Source organism: Leopardus geoffroyi, chromosome C1 (genome assembly GCF_018350155.1).
Source record: "Leopardus geoffroyi isolate Oge1 chromosome C1, O.geoffroyi_Oge1_pat1.0, whole genome shotgun sequence".
NCBI classification, from domain to species: Eukaryota; Metazoa; Chordata; class Mammalia; order Carnivora; family Felidae; genus Leopardus; species Leopardus geoffroyi.
In genome coordinates this window covers 188,899,775-188,920,316 of record NC_059328.1, presented here as the reverse complement: position 1 = coordinate 188,920,316, position 20,542 = coordinate 188,899,775, and the positions used below count along the sequence as shown (strand labels likewise).

Below are 20,542 nucleotides of genomic sequence, written 5' to 3'. Positions count from 1 at the left end.
CCGAAAACATTCCATCCTTGTAGACAGATCTATCCAAGTTATTGGTTATTTAGCATTTTCTCAACTCTATTGTTATTCTACTTAGTATAAGTTGGGTTGTTATTTGCAACCAAGAGTCTAGAAAAATGTTACTGCAAGCAAACAAAGGAAAATTCAAGAAAATGGATAAAACAAATTGGTGCTTTTAACATTTCTTCATTTATGGCCTAATAAAATACTGAAAGATTAAGGATTTCAAAGGAAAAAAAAAGCAATAGTCATCTGTTTTTTCTGAAGGATGATTTAAGGAAACACTTTCACAATGACATGCCTGGAAACTTCATCTGAAACAATGTGAAGAATATCTCTCTTTGGCCTCTTGGCCAAAATATCTCCAAGAATAGTTTATATAATTTAGGCTTGATTCAGTTAACAAAGTAACTTTCAAAAAAACAATCACAATATTTTCAGCAGAAAATATCTTCTAGTTCCTATCCCCTTCTCCTGCTTTCCAAAATAAGTAAACTATCCTCTCTTTATTATTTATTTTGCAAAGCTGGTACTTTTTATTGCACTTTTGGCAATAAAAACAAAGATTCCCGTAAGTAAAAAAACTCAGATTTTCACACTATGTGGGACTGACAAACTTGTTGGCTTACTAATAAACACGCTGATATTACATCATAACTGTTAAAAAAAAAAAAAACTTTTTTTTTTTTTTTTTTTGAGAGAGAGAGAGAGAGAGAGAGTGAGCTGGGAAGGGGCTGAGAGGGAGACACAGAATCTGAAACAGACTCCAGGCTCTGAGCTGTCAGCAAAGAGACCAATGCGGGGCTTGAACTCCCAAACCGTGAGATCATGACCTTAGCTGAAGCTGGACACTTACCAACTGAGCCACCCAGGCGCCCCCATACTTTTATCAATTATATTTTCTCCTTGAATTACTATTGCTTTATTTTTGAAATTGTCTGTTTTGAAATTTCTAACATTACAGTACAATATTTGTGTTTACCAAATATTGACGTGATTTTAAAATGCTGAAAAATATTTCTACTTAAAATGTCCTGTTTTCCAACCCGTTCTTCAGATTTTTCCAGCTCATTCTATCCACTGATTTATCAGTGTATTTATTCTCTATGTTTCCCCTAAGACTACTCTTTTACCAATTTAGAGGCACTCACTACTAGACATTCCTCCAACCAGAAGCAAGAAGGGAGGAATTTCTGGTATACATTATGCCTTATTTTTTTGTTCTTTCAAACCATCCAGCTTACAATGATATCTATTCATAATAAATATTCAATGTAGGCCAAATTATACTACATAATACTGTGACAAGATTTAAAAACACAGGCCTCGAAACAAAATAGACAGGAATTGAAATCCCACATCTAGTAATTCTGAAATACTAAATGACTTAACTTCCTGGGCCAGAGAATTCTCATTTATGAAATGGGAATAAATACAGCCTAATCTGGAGGCATGTATCCAATGCAAGAGGCATGGATTCAAATGTTACTTCCTTTCCTCTTTCTTTGCTGATACAGAAAATTAATAAAAAAAAAAAAAAAAAAAAAAAAAGGACCCCAAATCCAATGCTCTGTACTACACTTTAGATAATGCTCTTTTAAATAAATCTTTATGTCAGATGAGGATTATTACTAATCTCTCTTTAAAAATATAAAACAGACGGGCACCTGGGTGCTTCAGTTGGTTAAGCTTCCAACTTCAGCTCAGGTCATGATCTTACCATTAGTGAGTTCAAGCCCCACACTGGGCTCTCTGCTGTCAGCACAGAGCCCGCTTCTGATCCTCTGTCCATCTCTCTCTCTGCTTCTCCCCCTCTGTGCTCTCTCTCTTGAAATAAACTTTAAAAAATAAAAATATAAAACAAAAAAATATATATATAAAAAAGAGTATTTTAAAAATTATACTTCCGGGGCGCCTGGGTGGCACAGTCGGTTAAGCGTCCGACTTCAGCCAGGTCACAATCTCGCTGTCCGTGAGTTCGAGCCCCACGTCAGGCTCTGGGCTGATGGCTCAGAGCCTGGAGCCTGTTTCCGATTCTGTGTCTCCCTCTCTCTCTGCCCCTCCCCCGTTCATGCTCTGTCTCTCTCTGTCCCAAAAATAAATAAACGTTGAAAAAAAAAAAATTAAAAAAAAAAAATAAATAAATAAAAATTATACTTCCTAAATGTTTAGATACTCTAGATAAACTAAAGTTTTTGCACTTTGATGTGATGGGTGCTTCTCAATAAAATCTTTAGGACCTAGTTATTTTGACCAGTCAGTCCTATGTATGCTGATTCGACAGTGATTTTACTTTTTTCTTTCTTTCTTCTTTTGCAAGTAGGGGAGAGGGGCGGAGGGGAGGGGAGGGGAGAGGGAGAGAGAGGGAGAGAGAGGGAAAGAGAGGGAGAGAGGGAGACAGAGAGAGAGAATGGGAATCTTAAGCAGGCTCCATGCAGAGCTCTGCATGGAGCCCAATGCAGAGTTCAATCCCACAACCCTGGGTTAATGATCTCAGCTGAAATCAAGAGTTGGACCCTTAACCAACTAAGCCACCCACGCACCCCTGATAGTGATTTTACTTCTAACTCTACCACTGTCCTCTGTATTATTCCATAACCTCATCCACTACTCTATTATGTGGGTCAGCCATGCCAGATGTCTACTTCACAACATATGCTCACTAGCCACTACCAAAGGCCTCGCAAGATGGAAACCTAGCACAAACACACCCAGCAGACCTCTTCAATGCTTAACCAACTGACCCACCCAGGCGCCTGCAGAATTCCACCTCTATGAAACTAGAGTACACATACACAGAAGAAACTTTCTCTAAGCCAGCTCAGAGAAAAATTTACAGAAACAGTCCAAATAGAGACTGGAGCAAGTGGAAATAACATTGATACTGTATTTTAATCCTTTTTCTAAACACTTAACTACACTGTAAATTACTGCTATAATACCAATAGATTTTTATTAGCTCTTTTATTATAGAAATGAAACATTCAGGGTGCCTGAGTGGCTCAGTTGGTTAAGCATCTGACTTCAGCTCCTGTCATGACTTCCCAGCTTGTGGGTTTGAGGCCCACATGGGGCTCTGTACTGACAGCTCAGAGCCTGAAGCCTGTTTCAGATTCTGTGTCTCCCTCTCTCTCTGCCCCTCCTCCACCCAGCTCTATCTCTCTCTCTCAAAAATAAACATTAAAAAAAATTTTTCTTAACGAAATGAAATACTCTATTTCAAAGTACTCAAAAAACCCAGAACTGTTTATGTAGAAAAGTGCAAGTTATCTGTGCTAAACTCCCCCATCCCATCAGTGGAAACCCAACTAGCAGGTAAAAATGCTTTTCAGAATATAAACGTACATATGTACACATTCAGATACAATATTTTTTAAAAAACAGATGTGGCAATTAGAGCTTCTCTGAGTCCAAGTCTTTTGCCCCTACCATCCTAACCCAAAGCTATGAGTGTATGTATATGTTATATGTGTATTTGTGAGTTACATTTTTTTACAAAGTATTTTCCATTGCAAACTCTACTGAGTCAACTTATTTTTTGATTAACTTACTAAAGACAATAAATTGCTTTTCCAATCTTGTTTATTTTGCTTCCATTTTTCTTTCATTTCAACTGCTTTCAATACAAAGCTTACAACACTCAATCTGCTTTTGAGTGTATCAAAATTTAATCAATTAGAACCTTTATTATCAAGAGTTTCCTTCTGAAACAATAATTACTGTCATACCCAATTTTATAAGGGCAAATTGTGCAGATACATACATAAGATCATATGTATGATCTGTATAAGGTTTTCAATGTATTAAAGATGTAATATATACGACTATAACATAAAGGAAGAATATAGAGACACAACTGATTAAAGAACTGCTACCTTTCATTTCAAGCATGTAAAAAGTTATCTACATTGTAATCCCCATAGCTACCACCACCAAAAAACCTATACAAAGAGAGAGCCAAAAAGCCAATATATAAATCAAAAATGGATTATCAAAAAATATTCAAGTAATCCAAAGGAAGATAAACAAGGTGGAACAAAAAACAAAAGGGAAAACAGAGAATAAAACAGACATATAGCCAAACATAATAATTTCACTAAACGTAAATGATCTGAACATATTAAAAAACAGAAATCATCAGACTGAATTAATAAAACAAGACCCTAGGCACCAGGCTGGCTCAGTTGGCAAAGCGTGCAACCTTGATCTCAGGGTTGTGAGTTCAAGCCCCATACTGGGCTTAAAGCCCACTTAAAAAAGGCCAACAAGGGGCGCCTGGGTGGCGCAGTCGGTTAAGCGTCCGACTTCAGCCAGGTCACGATCTCGCGGTCTGTGAGTTCGAGCCCCGCGTCGGGCTCTGGGCTGATGGCTCAGAGCCTGGAGCCTGTTTCCGATTCTGTGTCTCCCTCTCTCTCTGCCCCTCCCCTGTTCATGCTCTGTCTCTCTCTGTCCCAAAAATAAATAAACGTTGGGAAAAAAAAAATTTAAAAAGGCCAACAAACAACAAAAAACACCCAAGACCCAACTATATGCTATCTACAAGACAAACCCTCCAAATGCAATACAGGTAAGATGGAAATATAGAATAATACAGAAAGGATGAAAAAAACATTGATCAAAGCAGATTTCAGAAGAAAATCAGAGATAAAGAAAAATGCATAATAAAAAGTCAATCCCAAAAAACATAATGATTCTGTTTCTCCACATTAAAAAAAAAGTGTCAAAATAAGTGAAACAAAAACTAATAGAAATGAAAGAAAAATCCACTATTTTATTTGGAGAATTCAACACCTCTCAGTAATTGATAAAACAAATAGAAAATCAGCAACAATACAGAAGACTTGAAAACTATCAATCAATTTTACCTAACTGACATTTTCAGAACATTCCACCCAACAACAGAATACACAAGGGCACATTTGTCAAGGCAGATCACATACAGGGACATAAAACAAACCTTAAAATATTTAGAAGAAATGAAGTTATAGAAAGTATGTTCTCTGACACAGAATCAAACTAAAAATCAATATAAGAAAGCTATCTAGAAAGTCCTCAAATATTTAGAAACTGAACAAAAGTTTTATAAATAATTCGTGAGCCAAAAAAGAAACCTCAGGGAAACTAGAAAATATTTTGAACTGAATTAAAATGAAAATACAAAATATCAAATTTTGTGGGGTGGAGCTAAACAGCTGCTCAGAGAAAAATGTACAGCATTAAATGCTATTAGAAAACAAGGTCTCAAATTAGTAATTTAACCTTCTATCAGAGAAACTAGAAAAAGAGCAAATTAAACCCAAAGCAAGTAGAACAAAGAAAATAATAAAGACAGGAGCAGCAATCAATGAAACATAAAAATAACAACATAAATGAAACCAAAAGCTGGTTCTTTGACAAGATCCAAAAATGATAAACTTCAGACTGACTACAAAAAAAAAAAAAAAAAAAAGAGAGAGAGAAGACAGATTTCCAGTCTCAGGAATGAAAACCCCTAAAACATCCTTCAACTGGTGGATGAATAAACAAAATGGGGCACATCTATATAAAGGAATATTACTCAGATATAAAAAGGAATAAACTACTGATACATGCAATAACATTAATGAATATCAAATGCATTATGCTAAGTCAATGAAGCCAGACCCAAGAGACAAGTTACTGTGTAACTCATTTACATTACGTTCTGAAAAAATTAAAACTACAAAAACCAAAACAAATCAGTGGTTGCTATAGCCTAAAGGTAAAAGGAGAGAAATGGCTTAAAAAGGCATGAGAAACATTTATGGGTAACAGAAATATTCTATACCTTTATCATGGTTGTGGTCATGCAACTGTGTTATTTATCAAAATTCATACAGCTATGTATCAAAAAGGATGAATTTTAGTGTATGTAAATTATACCTCAATAAACCTAATACTCCACACACCTACCAATGAGGCAAGCCTTTTAAAAACAGGAACAGTTAAAAATGTTAGTTACATCCTCAATGAATAAAAGGGTCAGGGGTGTCTGGATGGCTCAGTCGGTAGAGCATGCAACTCTTAATCTCAGGTTGTGAGTTCAAGCCCCACACAGGGTGTAGAGATTACTTAAAAATAAGATTTTTTAAGATTTTCAATTTTTTTTATGCTTTATCTTATATTTGGGAGACAGAGAGACAGAAACAGAGAGTGAGCAGAGGAGATGCAGAGAGATAGAGACAGAATCCGAAGGAGGCTCCAGGTTCCGAGCTGTCAGCACAGAACCTGACACAGGGCTCCAACTCATGAACTGAGAGATCATGACCTGAGCTGAAGTCGGACGCCCAACAGACTGAGCCACCCAGGTGCTCCCAAAATAAGACCTTTTAAAAATAAATAAATAAATAAATAAAATAAAATAAAATAAAATAAAATAGGGTCAGTCAACAGACACAGAGTTAATAGACTCCACATAAACAGTAAATAAGCATTTTAAAAGAATATTCAGTCCTGTTATTAGTAAAAGGCGAAAAGATTTATTCGATCTGAAGAGAAACCAGAATATCGATCCTGTTATTAGTAACATTATTTCCTTATTAAATGGTATTAATTAGCTACTATACTAGGATGACTAAGTATATCATCTCAAATACTCACTATGACCTAAGGAAATACAAATGAAAACTATGATGTACTCTGTTGTACACACTGAAGTGGTAAAACTAAAGAAAAGGTATGAACTCTAATTCTGACAAGGCTTCACAGCAACAGGCAGACAAGACAAGCTCATTTCTGTTTGACAGGGTAAAGTGATTCAATCCTTTTTTTGGAAAGCAATACTACAAAGCATCACATCATTTAAAACTTCACAAAATAACCTCAATCCTGGGACTTTTTTTCCTAAAGAGGATACATATAAATGTGCACTCATACCACACCCAAACACATACATTTACAAAGATTTTTACTAAAGTAATTTACAAGGAGGAAAATAGAAACAAATGTCCACTTAAAAGGAGAATGACTAAGCCAAAATGTATAAACTTGGTAGAGATTTCAACCTTACATATAATAGCATACATATTATACTTTCTTACCTCTTATTTGAAGGTTCAGACTCAAGAAATTTGTGTCACTTTACAATTATTTTTTAAATAGTTAGAATATGATGCAAATCTGACTCTAATTCTATAGAGTTTTATTAAGACTTACATTTAAAAGCTTTACAATGGGCTAAACTGTTCCATAATCTCTTACTATACATACTTAGCCTTGAACCCAGCTAGCAATTAAAAATATACTATTAATCAAAAAAGGATCAGGCAAGAGTGCGTAGATGGACCAGAATCATCTAATCAACTGTTGCTAGAAACATGCCAACTTTCCAGTATTAAAGGGATTTCCAACAGGGGGACTCCAAGGATTTTAGAAGATACTATACTCAACAGTGAGCTAGCAGTATAATCTTCACACAAAAAGTTCATTTATTAGACAAACAACAACAACAACAACAACAACAACAACAACAGTACTCAAGTCAAGTAAAATCCACCGATACCCAATACTTCCAAACCAAAAGGGAAAAAACAGACAAAAGACAAATAGAGGAAGGGGCATGGGTTGTCACAAATATTTTTAAAGACAGGAATCCATCCATTCATTCGAACAAAATTTTTACTGGGTCTCATTTAAATCTTGCAAGTTCTCCCTACCCCAATGGAAGAGAGAAAGGAACAGATTCATTACAATAGAGGTACTGGGTGAGTCATACTGTATTAAAAAAATTTAATTGGTAGAAAGACTGTCCAAAGGTGTGGGTCCTAAGCTTTTCTTATACAATTGAAACATAACATTTCTGAAGTAGATCAGGTGCATTGCTATGACATGAATCGATTTCCAGGAGCAGATGTTCCAAGAATTCTTAGGGATATCAATAATGGCAACTGTTTTCTAAAGAAGTGAAAAATGTCTACCTACAAATCACCTAGCAATCCCTGACTGCACATAAAGCACTCTGACTCACAACTGAGTCCCATATGGCCATTATCAGGCTTTTACCATTAAATACTACTCCTTACTAATCTTATGTATTTTCTTGTCTTTACTGCTAACCCCTGAAGTGTGCAAAATTCTACATTGCCTCTCTCTTTAATTCTAAAGTCTGTAAGGTGAGGGATGTCTTCTTAATACCTTATAAGCTGTTCTGCACAGAGTGAGCTTGAGTTCTACATTCATCCTTATCTTTAGAAATATCAGTACATGCACAATGGGAAAACATGATTAATGTGAAATGGTTTCCCAGAAACTACTAGCTAGAGCTCAGTAAATCTTAGTATAACACCAAGTAAAATAATTTTTAAGAAATGGTAAATTAGAGGGGCACCTGAGTGGCTCAGTCACTTAAGCATCTGATTCTTGATTTTGGCTTAGTTCATGATCTCATGGTTCATGAGCTGGGCCCCACATCAGGCTCTGTATGGAGCCTGCTTGGGATTCTCTCTCTCTCCCAATCTCTCTGCCCCTCTCCTGTTTGCTCTATCCCAAAATAAATAAACTTAAAAAAAAAAAAAAAGAGAGAGAGAGAGAAAAGAATAGTAAATTAGAAGAGTATGTGTAAAAAAAAAAAAAAGTTGTTCTTTATCTTTCAAAATGTCTATATTATTATATTACTTTTGAATATATTCAGGCTCAGCTGAACATCTGACTCTTGATTTTGGCTCAGGTCATGATCCCGGGTCGTGGGATTCAAGCCCCGCATCAGGCTTGATGATGAGCACAGAGCCTGCTTAAGATTCTTTCTCTCTGCCCTTCTCCTTCACACGCGTTTGCTCTCACTGTCTCTAAAAGTTAAAAAAAAAAAAAAAGTAAGTGCACTATGCTCCAAAAGTTTATGATCTACTCTGTATGCATACAGAATATAAAAGCAGTTATGAAACCAGTTAATGACAACATTATTAACTTTATCACCCAAGTAGGTTCAAAACCTCAGCCATCATTATGCTCTCTCATCTCCTTCATCCTTCAAATGTAATGAGTTAACAAATCCTATCAATTCTTTGCTTCTCAAATAAGCCCATTTTCATTCACACTACAACCACTCTATTTCACACAGAGTGCTCAAGATGATAAAAATGAGTAAATATAAAATTTTCTTACTTTTAATTGCTTAATAAAAGATAATTAATCATTTAAAGTAAAAACAGTAATAATGTATTGTAGGACTTCTAATGGAGAAGCAAAATATTTGACAATGATAGCACAAAGGATGAAAGACAGGGAACGGAAGATTCTAAAATGAAATATTAGACAACACAGAACACATCCATCACTGCAGGAAGTTCTCTGGGACAGCACTGCTTGAGTGCAACCACTAACAGCACAGTAAAAAGAGAGATAACTAAAAACTAATAGTGGAGATAAAACGGAATCATAAAAAAAAAAAACCTCAAAAGATAGAAGAGAAAAACATAGGCTGGAAGTCAACTATGAGCTGATATCAAGTCCTGAAATATATCCGACAACTGAAAGAAAAATGTGTACCTCTGGTCAAGAAATTTCATTTCTAAGAATTCATCCTACAGATAAACTCATATATATAAGTACACGAAGTATAAACAAGAATATTCAACATAGTAAACCATTTAACAGCAAAATATTGGAAATGATCTAACTGTTCAAACAAAAGCCTGATAAAATAATGTCTGGTACATAATAAACCTATATGCACAGTAACATATCTACATATTTGTATATGCACAAAATAATTCTGGAATAATATAAAAGAAACAGCTACCTGGATTTCTCTGAGAATAATGAACTTAAAGTAGGGGGAAGACTTTTTATTGTATTTTCTTTTATCATTTATAATTTTTATCATGTGTATATATTATCTGCAGAGAAAGAAAGGATGGAAGGAGGGAAGGAATACATGCTGGTAGGTAGACTATAGCATACAACTACAAAATCAGCTCTTTGAGAGCAAGAATTCCAAAAAAATATTAAAAATTAACTAGTTAATAAAGAAGAATGGTCAATTTAAAATGTCATGTAGAAATTGTGGGGAATAGGGGCGCCTGGGTGGCGCAGTCGGTTAAGCGTCCGACTTCAGCCAGGTCACGATCTCGCGGTCCGTGAGTTCGAGCCCCGCGTCAGGCTCTGGGCTGATGGCTCAGAACCTGGAGCCTGTTTCTGATTCTGTGTCTCCCTCTCTCTCTGCCCCTCCCCCGTTCATGCTCTGTCTCTCTCTGTCCCAAAAATAAATAAACGTTGAAAAAAAAAAAAAAAAAGAAATTGTGGGGAATAAACCACAGGTTATTTCACCTCCACTGCATGCAAACCTTTAACAGAAAGAGTATCAAAGACTTCCCATAATACTGAAGAAGTAAAAAGGTATAACCCATAAAGGACAACAGACAGGAAAAGAGACAACAGTAGGAAAGATGTTTCAACAAAGTTTTGAAAGCAAATGTTTGTGGTAAATTAGCTGCAGTCTAATTATAAGCTCAACCCAAGGTTTCTTGATCTGGCTGGTAGAAGTTCTAAATGTCTGTGCAAAAAAAAAGTGCCTTGCCATTCAAAGGAAAGCAATGAATAATTTGCTGCATTTTCAACTTCTTATATGAATAAACAAACTTTTTCTTGTTTAACAAGCATCAAAAGCAAGGAAAGAAGTGTTTCATTTCATCTGAAAATGAAATGTGAGTGTGCTCATTTCAAGTTCAACTCCAAATTGAGTTTTATTTGTACAGCAAAATAAAAACACCCAAGTAAATGTTTTGCCTTAAAGAGATAAATTTTGTTTTTATTTTTGAAACATCACTTTTTTAAGTATAAGTCTACATAAAAGATACCAAGAAACAAACACATATAATTCTGCATAACTTACATTTGAGACAGATCATGTTACTCAGAATTTTTTCAAACTATTATGCAAATTGTCTCAGACTAAATTTTTTTCATATTATCTTGGCTTATGGTTTCCATAGCTTTATTATACAACTTTGTCAATAAATTTCCATATTGTAAAAAACTAACTTTACTAACTTTATTTAAATTAAATCTACTGAGGGGTGCCTGAGTGACTCAGTCAGTTAAGCGTCTGACTCTTGATTTCAGCTCAGGTCATGGTCTCGCAGTTCATTGTAGGATCAAGCCGCACACTGGGCTCTGTGCTGCCAGCGCAGAGCCCACTTGAGATTCTCTCCCTCTCTCTCTCCCTATCAAAATAAACATTTATCAAAAAAATAAATCTACTAAGTCTACCTTTAGAAAAATTAATCTCATTGGTTTAACCCAAGTATTTAATCAAAATGTGTTGTGGTTGCCTTATGAGTTTTGAAAATCTATGCATAGGAAAGAGATTGGGGTGTCCAGCTGGCTTAGTCAGTGGAGTATGCTACTCTTGATCTCTAGGTCATGAGTTCAAGCCCCACATTAGGTATAGAGCATAAGGAACAGGAGGAAAAGGAAAGGAAAGGAAAGGAAAGGAAAGGAAAGGAAAGGAAAGGAAGAGAAGAGAAGAAAAAAGAGGCTAAGCTTAACTATGTTTTTTCCCAAGTAGAGGTAGAGGGGAAAATTACACAAAATGAGTAAGCTTATAATACACTGGCCAAGTAGATCCACAGAGAAATCAATCTGTACTCAGAAGATCACTGATTACCACCACACCACTATATCTCAACTTACTGATCATGAAAAGCAGAGGTTTCTTGAGAAATGAAAATTATTCCAAGGGTTTCTCCAGAGCGAAAAGACTGGGAAAAACTGCTCTAGAGAGATTAACTAGGCAGGCTCTGGACTTGAAGACACCAGACATATCCTCAGGCATGATACTGTAGGACTCTCCCCTGGGAAAGCTGGCAGAAAAACCCTACATTAGAGAGTCCTTGCATCATCATTCTCCTTTAAGATCCTCCAGTCTACCAGCCTAACCTAGTCAGAAAGAACACCTGATCAGCATTTTTGTCTCTTATTTAAATATTAATAGAAAACGAATGACAGTTTCAACATGACAAAGCTCAAGACAAAAGGAGCTCTGAAGATAATGCAGAGGGCAAAAAAAAATAATAACTTTGATGGTATTTATACCTTTTATAAACGTTTTTAGAAAATCCTGACAAGACAAGGACTAATAAGACAGCAAGGTAAGTTCTCTAGAAAAATGAAAATATAATGACCAGGATTTAAAAATCAATTGAAAAGACAAAAGATAAAACAAATCTGCTCCAAAGAAGAACAAAAAGGTACAGAGATGAAAACTAGCAGAAATTTAAAAAGTATTAGCTCAATTCAAGAGGTCCCATATAGCAGGGGTTCCAAAAAGATTTTAAAAAAAGATAACAGAAAGGAGAAATGATAGAAAAAATTTCCCAGAAACAAAGACTACCAAGAGTTGAAAGTGACTGTCTCTAGGAGGCAGGAAGTAGGAGTGGAGAGAGATGTGTCAGGAAAACATTTTATTTCATTGTAAGTTCAGTGTTATTTTTCTTTTTAAAGATCTGTTAAGTAATCTCTACACCCAACACGGGGCTTGAACTCACAACCCTGAAATCAAGAGTCGCACCCTCTACCAGCTGAACTAGCCAGGTGCCCCCAGTGCTCTTTGATATTTTTAATTACATACATGTACTTTAATAAAAACAAAATTTAAATTTAAAAATATAGTATTAAGACAAACATGCTATTTTTTTCTTCAAGTAGTTTGGAAATGGAAGTAGCTGACTTTCTCAACTTCCTTCCCTTCTACTGCTTCCTTCCCTTCTATTGCTAAGTTATCTATCATTTCAACCCACCCTTACCACCTTCCCATCCTCAGAGAAAGAAGTGTCCTTAGTTGTTTCTGAGATTTCCAGACTCTACCATGTGCTGGATCCCACTGCCTCTCATATTTTCCATGACCTTGCTCCATCTACGACTTCCATTTTCTCTTACGCTTGCAGTCTCATTCTCCTAATAAATCCCCTCCCCACACCTATGAAACATGCTTAAGTTTTTCCTATCCTATAAATAAATGAACCTTAGCTCAACTTTGCATCCTGTTTTGTCACTTTCCTTCCTTTCAGTGATATAAGAGTAACCTGCACTTCTTAGGAGTAATTTATAATCCTTACCTCTACTTTCTCACCCACCACTTTAATCCAACTTGTGTACCCCGGAAACTACTCTCTCTCAGAGATCATCAACTGATGGAAATACCAAATTCAAAAGCCTATTCTCCAAGGTCAGCCTACTTGCTCTCTTGGCAGAATCTGAAAATCTTTATCATCCCCTCCTTGAAATCCAATCTTTCTTTTGGCTTTCTCAACACTATTCCACCATTTCTCCTTCTTCCACACGATCAGGCTTCTTCACTGGCTTTTCTTTCTACCCTTAAAATGCTTGTTTTCTCCCAGAGTTCTATCCTCAGCATTCTCCCCATCATCTTATCCATTCTAATCATTTCACATATTGCCCACGTGTAAATGCCTAGCCTGAAGTACATGTTAAATGAATGTTTACTGAAATCAATGAGTCCCAATTTCTTGCCCCCAATTCAAATTGGACCCCTGAGTTCTAAAACCGTATTTTCCAGTCTAGGGAATTACCTGGATTTCCTGAGAGTACAAACTAAACAGGTCTAAAACACTGTTCATTTTCTTTTCCCATATTTGCATTCCCTACTGTGTTGCTTATCACAATTAGTATCATCAACCAAACCTATTACCCTCAACTGACCCTTTCTCAATCTCCATGTCCAACAGGTTACCAAATCAAAGTCTCTTCACTCTCTTTTTTCCTTGCCATTCCCACTGCCACTGCACCTAAATTCACGGTTCTATGCCTTAGTGAGTTATTATCCTACAGTTTCTCTCATCTCAAATTTGTGCTCTACTCATCATAAGTAATTATAAACTCTGGGTTGGCTGTGTGGCTCAGTTGGTTGAGCATCTGACTTTTGGTATCGGTTCAGGTCATGATCTCAGGGTTGTGGGATCAAGCCCCACAGGGGGCTCCACACTGAGCATGGAGACTGCTTAAGATTCTCTCTCTCTCGGGGCGCCTGGGTGGCTCAGTTGGTTAAGCACCTGACTTTGGCTCAGGTCACAACCTCGCAGTTCGTAAGTTTGAGCCCTGCGTTGGGCTCTGTGTTGACAGCTGAGGGCCTGGAGCCTGCTTCGGATTCTGTGTCTCCTTCTCTCTCTGCCCCTTCCCAGTTCATGCTCTGTCTCTCTCTCTCTCTCTCTCTCAAAAATAAGAAAACATTAAAAAAAAATTTTTTTTAAGATTCCTTCTCTCCCACTCTACCCCTCTCCCTTGCTCACACTCTAAAAAAATAAAAATAAATTATAAGTAATTATAGACTCTACACATTCTAAGAAGGTAAATACTACCACTACTAACAAATTAACCTTGAATGTCTAAACCCTTGGATGATGAGGAACGCAAAGATGATATGAAAACAGCTAATACTGAGAGATTTCTATACCCATGCAGAGATTATAAGCATTTTATCCTTCTAATAATCCTCTACTGCAAACACTATTATCTAGTATACCCTTTTTAAAGGTGAAGTGAATTTACTTAAAATTAAACAAGTTGTAATGCCAACATTTGAACCCTGGAAATCTGCCTCCAGAGCTTTTAACCATGGAATACATTCTAATTCATACATTCTCTTCAAGGCTTTTCTGAAAACTTACCTTTCTACTTTCTTTTCTACTGTTCCCTCTTTTCTCCTACATCCAATACTCTACACTTTAAGACATATAAGTCTGAATATCCTATATATATTTTCACACCTTTATGATCCAAATATAAAGTTCTGTTTTTCCCCTTCCAAGCCAAATCAAAAGCCATCTCCTCTGGCTGAACTTCTATACCCATTCCCTACAGAACTACTTACTTCTCTATGAGCCCAGAGCACTCATCATACTATATGCTTTTGTACATGTCTTACATAGCTGGTTTGTGAGTCTCTGGAGTTCGCCTGTGTCTTCTACACCTTTGTACTGCAGTTACTAGGAGTAGTTCAATCACAGCTTACAGAACTGAATTAAATATAAATTCTGCTAACCAAGATACTGAATAGTAAGACTCCACTTTGCCTCATCTTCAACTGTAAAATACAGACATAAAAACCAAAAGGATTCCCCTGATGAAGCTAGCATCAATCTCCCAAATGTTAGAGAAACACTGAGTTCTTAAAGCTGTGTACTTCACAAAGTACTAGAAAGCAGAAATCTAAGATGCCACAAATATGAAGTCCTGGTAACCTACCTCCAGATTATTAGTCCAGAGAAGCCCACTTCTTGTTTCTGCTCTTGCCAGTCTCCTACCCTAATAAACAACCAAATTCATACATAACATAATACATATCAAGTAAGGGAAAAATTAGCAAAAACACAACTTGCTATCTACATACCAGCCACACTGCAAAAGTACATACTGCAAAAATACATACTGTAGTAACACTCTTTTCTGTAATGAATTTTCAAACTATTTTTCTTTGGTGCTTCTAGTGACTGCTTTTCAAATACAGAGTAAAATCAAAATCAGAGGATGGGGGGTTTTCAAAGTCTGCATTATCAAGGAGCCCAAGTAATTCTGATACAGACAAACCACAGACCATACTTGAGCTACAATTCTGGATGTTCAAAGGCAATGTTCTCTCCAATTTGAAATTTCATACAACCATGAAAACGAAGCCTACACTGGCAATTTATGTTAAATCCACTAAAACTGGAAGCAAAACTAATATGATATACAATAGCTAACTTTCATACTGAGGTACCATGCTGAGGATTTTTCAATTTCCTTTCATTTAATCTTTACCACCATATGAAGCAGATATAATGATCATCACCTATTTTACAGATAAGAAAGTTAAGGATTAGGGGCACCTGGCTGGCTCAGTTGGTGGAGCATATGACTCTTGATTTCAGGGTTTTGAGTCTGAGCATTGGGTGTAGAGGTCACTTTAAAAAATAACAAAATCTGGGGCGCCTGGGTGGCTCAGTCAGTTAAGCATCCAACTTTGGCTCAGGTCGCCATCTCACAGTTCGTAGGTTCGAGCCCCACATCAGGCTCTGTGCTGACAGCTCAGAGCCTGGAGCCTGCTTCGGATTCTGCGTCTCCCTCGCTCTCTGCCCCTCCCCCTGCTCGTGCTGTCGCTCAAAAATAAATAAATGTTAAAAATAACAATAAAAAAATATTTTTTTAAAAAGTAAGTTAAATGTTACAAAGTTATTCACTTCCCCATATCACATGCCTTCTAAGTGGTGGAATACAAATATTTAAACTAGAGTGTCTATTCAAAGCCTATGCTCCAAATATGCCACCTCTTCATTTGTAATACACTTGTCATTTTATCAAGACAAAAGGAGTAGGGGGGCGCCTGGGTGGCGCAGTCGGTTAAGCATCCGACTTCAGCCAGGTCACGATCTCGCGGTCTGTGAGTTCGAGCCCCGCGTCGGGCTCTGGGCTGATGGCTCAGAGCCTGGAGCCTGTTTCCGATTCTGTGTCTCCCTCTCTCTCTGACCCTCCCCCGTTCATGCTCTGTCTCTCTCTGTCCCAAAAATAAATAAACGTTGAAAAAAAAAATTAAAAAAAAAAAAAAAAAAGACAAAAGGAGTAGGGGGCGCCTGGGTGGCTCAGTTGGTTAAGCATCCAACTTCGGTTCAGGTCATGATCTCACAGTTCATGGGTCTGAGCCACACACTGGGCTCTGTGCTGACAACTCAGAGCCTGCAGCCTGCCTTGCACACTCTCTCTCAAAGATAAATAAACATTAAAAAAAAAAATTTTTAAAAGACAAAAGGAGAGAAAGTGCAAAAACAAACCTCACCTCCTTCCTCATTTTGTCTACAGTTAACCCTGTTGCCTGGTTACCTTCCTGAGATCAGTTCCTAATGGCAAGCCACTTTGCCATGGAGATGGCAGGCCCTGAAGGTGAGAAGTTTAAAATATGTCAGGGATAGGTGCTTGGTTTACCTTAATAGTAGTCACGAGAAAAAATTCTGGGTTAGCCAGTTATTACATCTAACCCTGGCAAAGTAGAGACTCCCCTCCAAAGATTCTAAGACCTCCAACTCAGAGGCTTTCAGATATTGGATCCCTAAACAAAGATTAAAGCATCCAGTTCATCTGATAGACACCTTGAAGTTGGCGGCCGTATCTAGATGATCCTTGGAATTTGAGTCATATGAGGTTTACAGAACTACAGACCATTCCCTTCTACCAGTAAGGACTTCTACATTTCACTAAGGCTGCAAACTGGTGATAATTTCCCTTTAATCAAAGAGCCCCAGGGATCAAAAAGATTCTTTTTCCCCTCTTCTCTCTTTCCAGATTTAGTCTGAGAAAAATAGCAAATTATCTAGTTTGTGCTATTAAGACTTGAAATATAAAATATGAAAGTCCTATCTGCATGAAAGTTCACTAGAGTGAAATGAGACATTTCAAGGAAAGAAGCTATCAGACATTCACTTCAGTAAAACTTAATGACCCACACTATTCCTTTCACACATAGTTGAGCATACCATACTAGAAGAAAATGTTTTTTTTATTTTCTGGGAAGTTTTTTGGTGGGGGGACGGGAAGCTTTTGAGAAAGGTTACTTTTATAGCATGACTGGAATGACAGCCTAAGACAAGGGAGCTTTGGGAAACATGAAGAGTGGGCACATGAGACCAAGATCCGAGAAAATAAATCCTAAACAAAGAAGAAAAGACCACCTTCTTCCACTCTTTGCCAATACTTAACTGGGCTCTCCTCAGGTTTCTGCTCTGCTTTAAGGGTCACATAGTTGAGAGGGCAGCCAGATTCTGTTATGAGATTGCAGTCACCACCCCCTTCTTCCCTTCCACTTGCCACACTATACCAGCTCCAGAAGGTTGAAGGTAAATTGAAGTAATTACGTTCACCAGATACCTCTAAGAGCTGCTTCAAAAACACATGTGATTTCAGTATGTTATATATATATCCCAGATCCTGTCTTATACATCATGAACCTACCTCCTTGATATAATGTGAAAGACACGGTTTTGGAGTACCATCCAGCAAAATTCAAGTATCTTGTTACTTGCTACTTAATCTCTCTAAAACCTACTGTGAAAGTTAAAATGAGATCTTGTAGGTAAATTACCAACCATACAGTAGGAGCTCAGTAAAGTGATAACTATATTTTGAGGGGAAGGAGGATTCTAGTACCTTTAACAATCGAAGTTTAAAAAAAAACACAACAATGCATTTTCAAACGGGTTTAAAACCATATTCTCATTCTAATTAGAAAACGCTATTGATCATTTTTTAGGCCAATCTCTCCCAAAAATGTATCCACTATCTAAAATCTTTGATAAAATAAACAGTAAGAGTCATCCTACTCCCTGCATTTCTGAATAAACCCTTGAATCCACTTAATCTGTTTTATTTGGTTGAGAAGTACTTCTGTACTAAATTTCCTGAAATTCACAGCAATTCTGCATGAAAGATTCTATAAAGAAATTTCCCCAGACAAGGGAAAAACAAAGGTATATATCATCAGTATAACTGCATAAGCCAAAAACCATCCATTTGTTTTTTACACTAGATTCTAACAGAAAGACAACTGAATGACAAATTTTCTTTCCACTTTCATAATTTGAATCTTTTAAGTTACTCTTTATGAATGACTCCAGTGAAACCCAACAGTCCCATTCAGGACCTTTTCCAAAAAAGCTTCCAAGTACACAGAAAAACAACAGGGTTTTTTTTGTTTTGTTTTTTGTTTTGTTTTTTTTTTGGGGGGGGGGGGAGTTGTCCCTAAAATAATAAGAGAAAAACGTTGATCTGTTTTTTTTTTTAAATAAATCGCTTTACATCTAAATAAAATCAGTATATCAGAAATACACCCGGACTCTAAGACAAAGCTTATAGAGTTTTCTTGCTACCCACGTATCAGGTCTAAGGAAATACTAACACGTTGCCAGCCTCACGTCTCTTCGGGGATCCAAATTTGCTTTGCTAATGAATTCAGTCTTTACAATCTGAAACTGTTTTACAAAAGAAATACTTAGCAGCAGACAAGTGCTATAGTAACATTAACCAGGTCACTAAAACAAAGCGACAAACCACTCCTAGCCTCACCCCCAAGAAAGGGTTAGCAGTAACCAACGGGCGGCCAGAATCCCAGGTTTATCATTAACACGTATCAGCCCAAGCAGGTTAGCAGCTGCACCTGCACTATCAGAGACCCGCGCAAGGTCGGCAAAGCAATGAATGAGACAAACAGGGAGCGGTGGAGAGGGCGCGGGGCTTGCCCCGGGAAGGCGGCACCGCACCACCCCGGCCCCGCCCCCCGCCCCGCCCCCCGCCCGCCCGGGCTACGCTGTAGCGCCGCAATCCCCGCACGAAAGCGGCGCGCGCCCAGGACCCCTTCCTACTCCCTTCCCGTAGCCGCTCGGCTCCCAGCACGTACCTGCTTTGCAAACCGGGGCGCTTGGGCTCCTCCTCTCTGGGGAGCTACGGCTTTGCTCCGGGGACCTTCTCCGGTGCCGGACGCGGGCTGGGGGTGGGGCCGTGCTCACCTCGCCAGTCCACAGGTGGGTGGGCGAGGAGCTAGGAGACGAAACAGTGCCCAGCAGCGGCGGCGGGGGCTGCGGCCGTGGGGGGCTCCCGCGAGCCCCGGGCGCGGCGCCGCGCGTGGGGCTGGTTCCTCGCGTGGACGTCGCGGACGCGCCCGTCTGCGTAGCTACTGTGGGGCTGGTGCGCGCGGCCGCACTCCCGCCGCCGCGCGTGGGGCTAGTGCTGCGCGAGGCGGTGCGCGGGCCCCCGCCGCCGACGCCGCCTGAGGGGCCTGAGGCGCCACCACAGCAGCCGCCGTTGTTGCCGCCGCCGCCGCCGTTGCTCCGCGTGGGGCTGCCATGTTGCTGCTGCTGCTTCAGCTGGAACGGAACCGTCGCCCTCATGGGTTGCAGGCGGCTCCCGGCTCCCCCAGCCGTGGCGACCGCACCGCCCCCGAGGGAGCCGGCCGGCGTGGGGGACCCATTGCGCCTCACCCGCTGGGACATGGTCCCCCCCCTCCCCGGTGACTGGGCGAGACGGGGGGAGATTTGTTGTTGTTGGGATGCAGGGGTTGGATTCTCGAGGCCGGAGGGAAGGTCCCCGCGACGGGTGGCGAGGCCGAAATCCGTGGAGCAGGGGGCGCCCGGGCCGCGGCCGGCAGCAACGAGGTGGTGCAGCAGCCGCCGCCGCCGCCGCTCCTCCTCATCAACAATAGTGTCTCCTCCGCTGCCCCCGCCCCCCGCTAACGCCCATTGGTGTAGCGTCAGCCGCGCTCGAGCCGCTCCACCGCGTCCATTGGCTGCGAGCAGCTCGGGTCCCGGGCCCCCAGGGCCTTAGAGAGCCAGGGTTTGCAATAAGACCGTCTGCTCTTTAAAGAGAAAGAGACCCCGCCCCCCGGGGGGAGGGGGAGCGGAGGAAACAGTCTGTGTGTATGTGTAGTGTACGCGCGCGCGCGAGCGTGTGTCTATGTGCGTGTATGTGTGTGTACACGTGAGTGTACGCGTACGCGAGCCTGGCCACGCGCGTCTTTCCCTTCCCACTGGGGGGAGCCCTA

The 20,542-nt window shown here is 39.2% G+C and overlaps 1 protein-coding gene across 1 annotated transcript in view; it reads right to left on the bottom strand.

Moving 5' to 3' along the window:
• Positions 1-20,235, bottom strand: part of FAM117B (family with sequence similarity 117 member B) — a 103,127-nt gene extending 82,892 nt beyond the window's left edge. The window contains exon 1 of the mRNA XM_045480785.1: positions 19,403-20,235. Coding sequence (XP_045336741.1) covers positions 19,403-19,994 — 592 coding nt within the window. The 5' untranslated portion in view covers positions 19,995-20,235. The remainder of the gene's footprint in view (positions 1-19,402) is intronic.
• Positions 20,236-20,542: the final 307 nt, after the last annotated feature.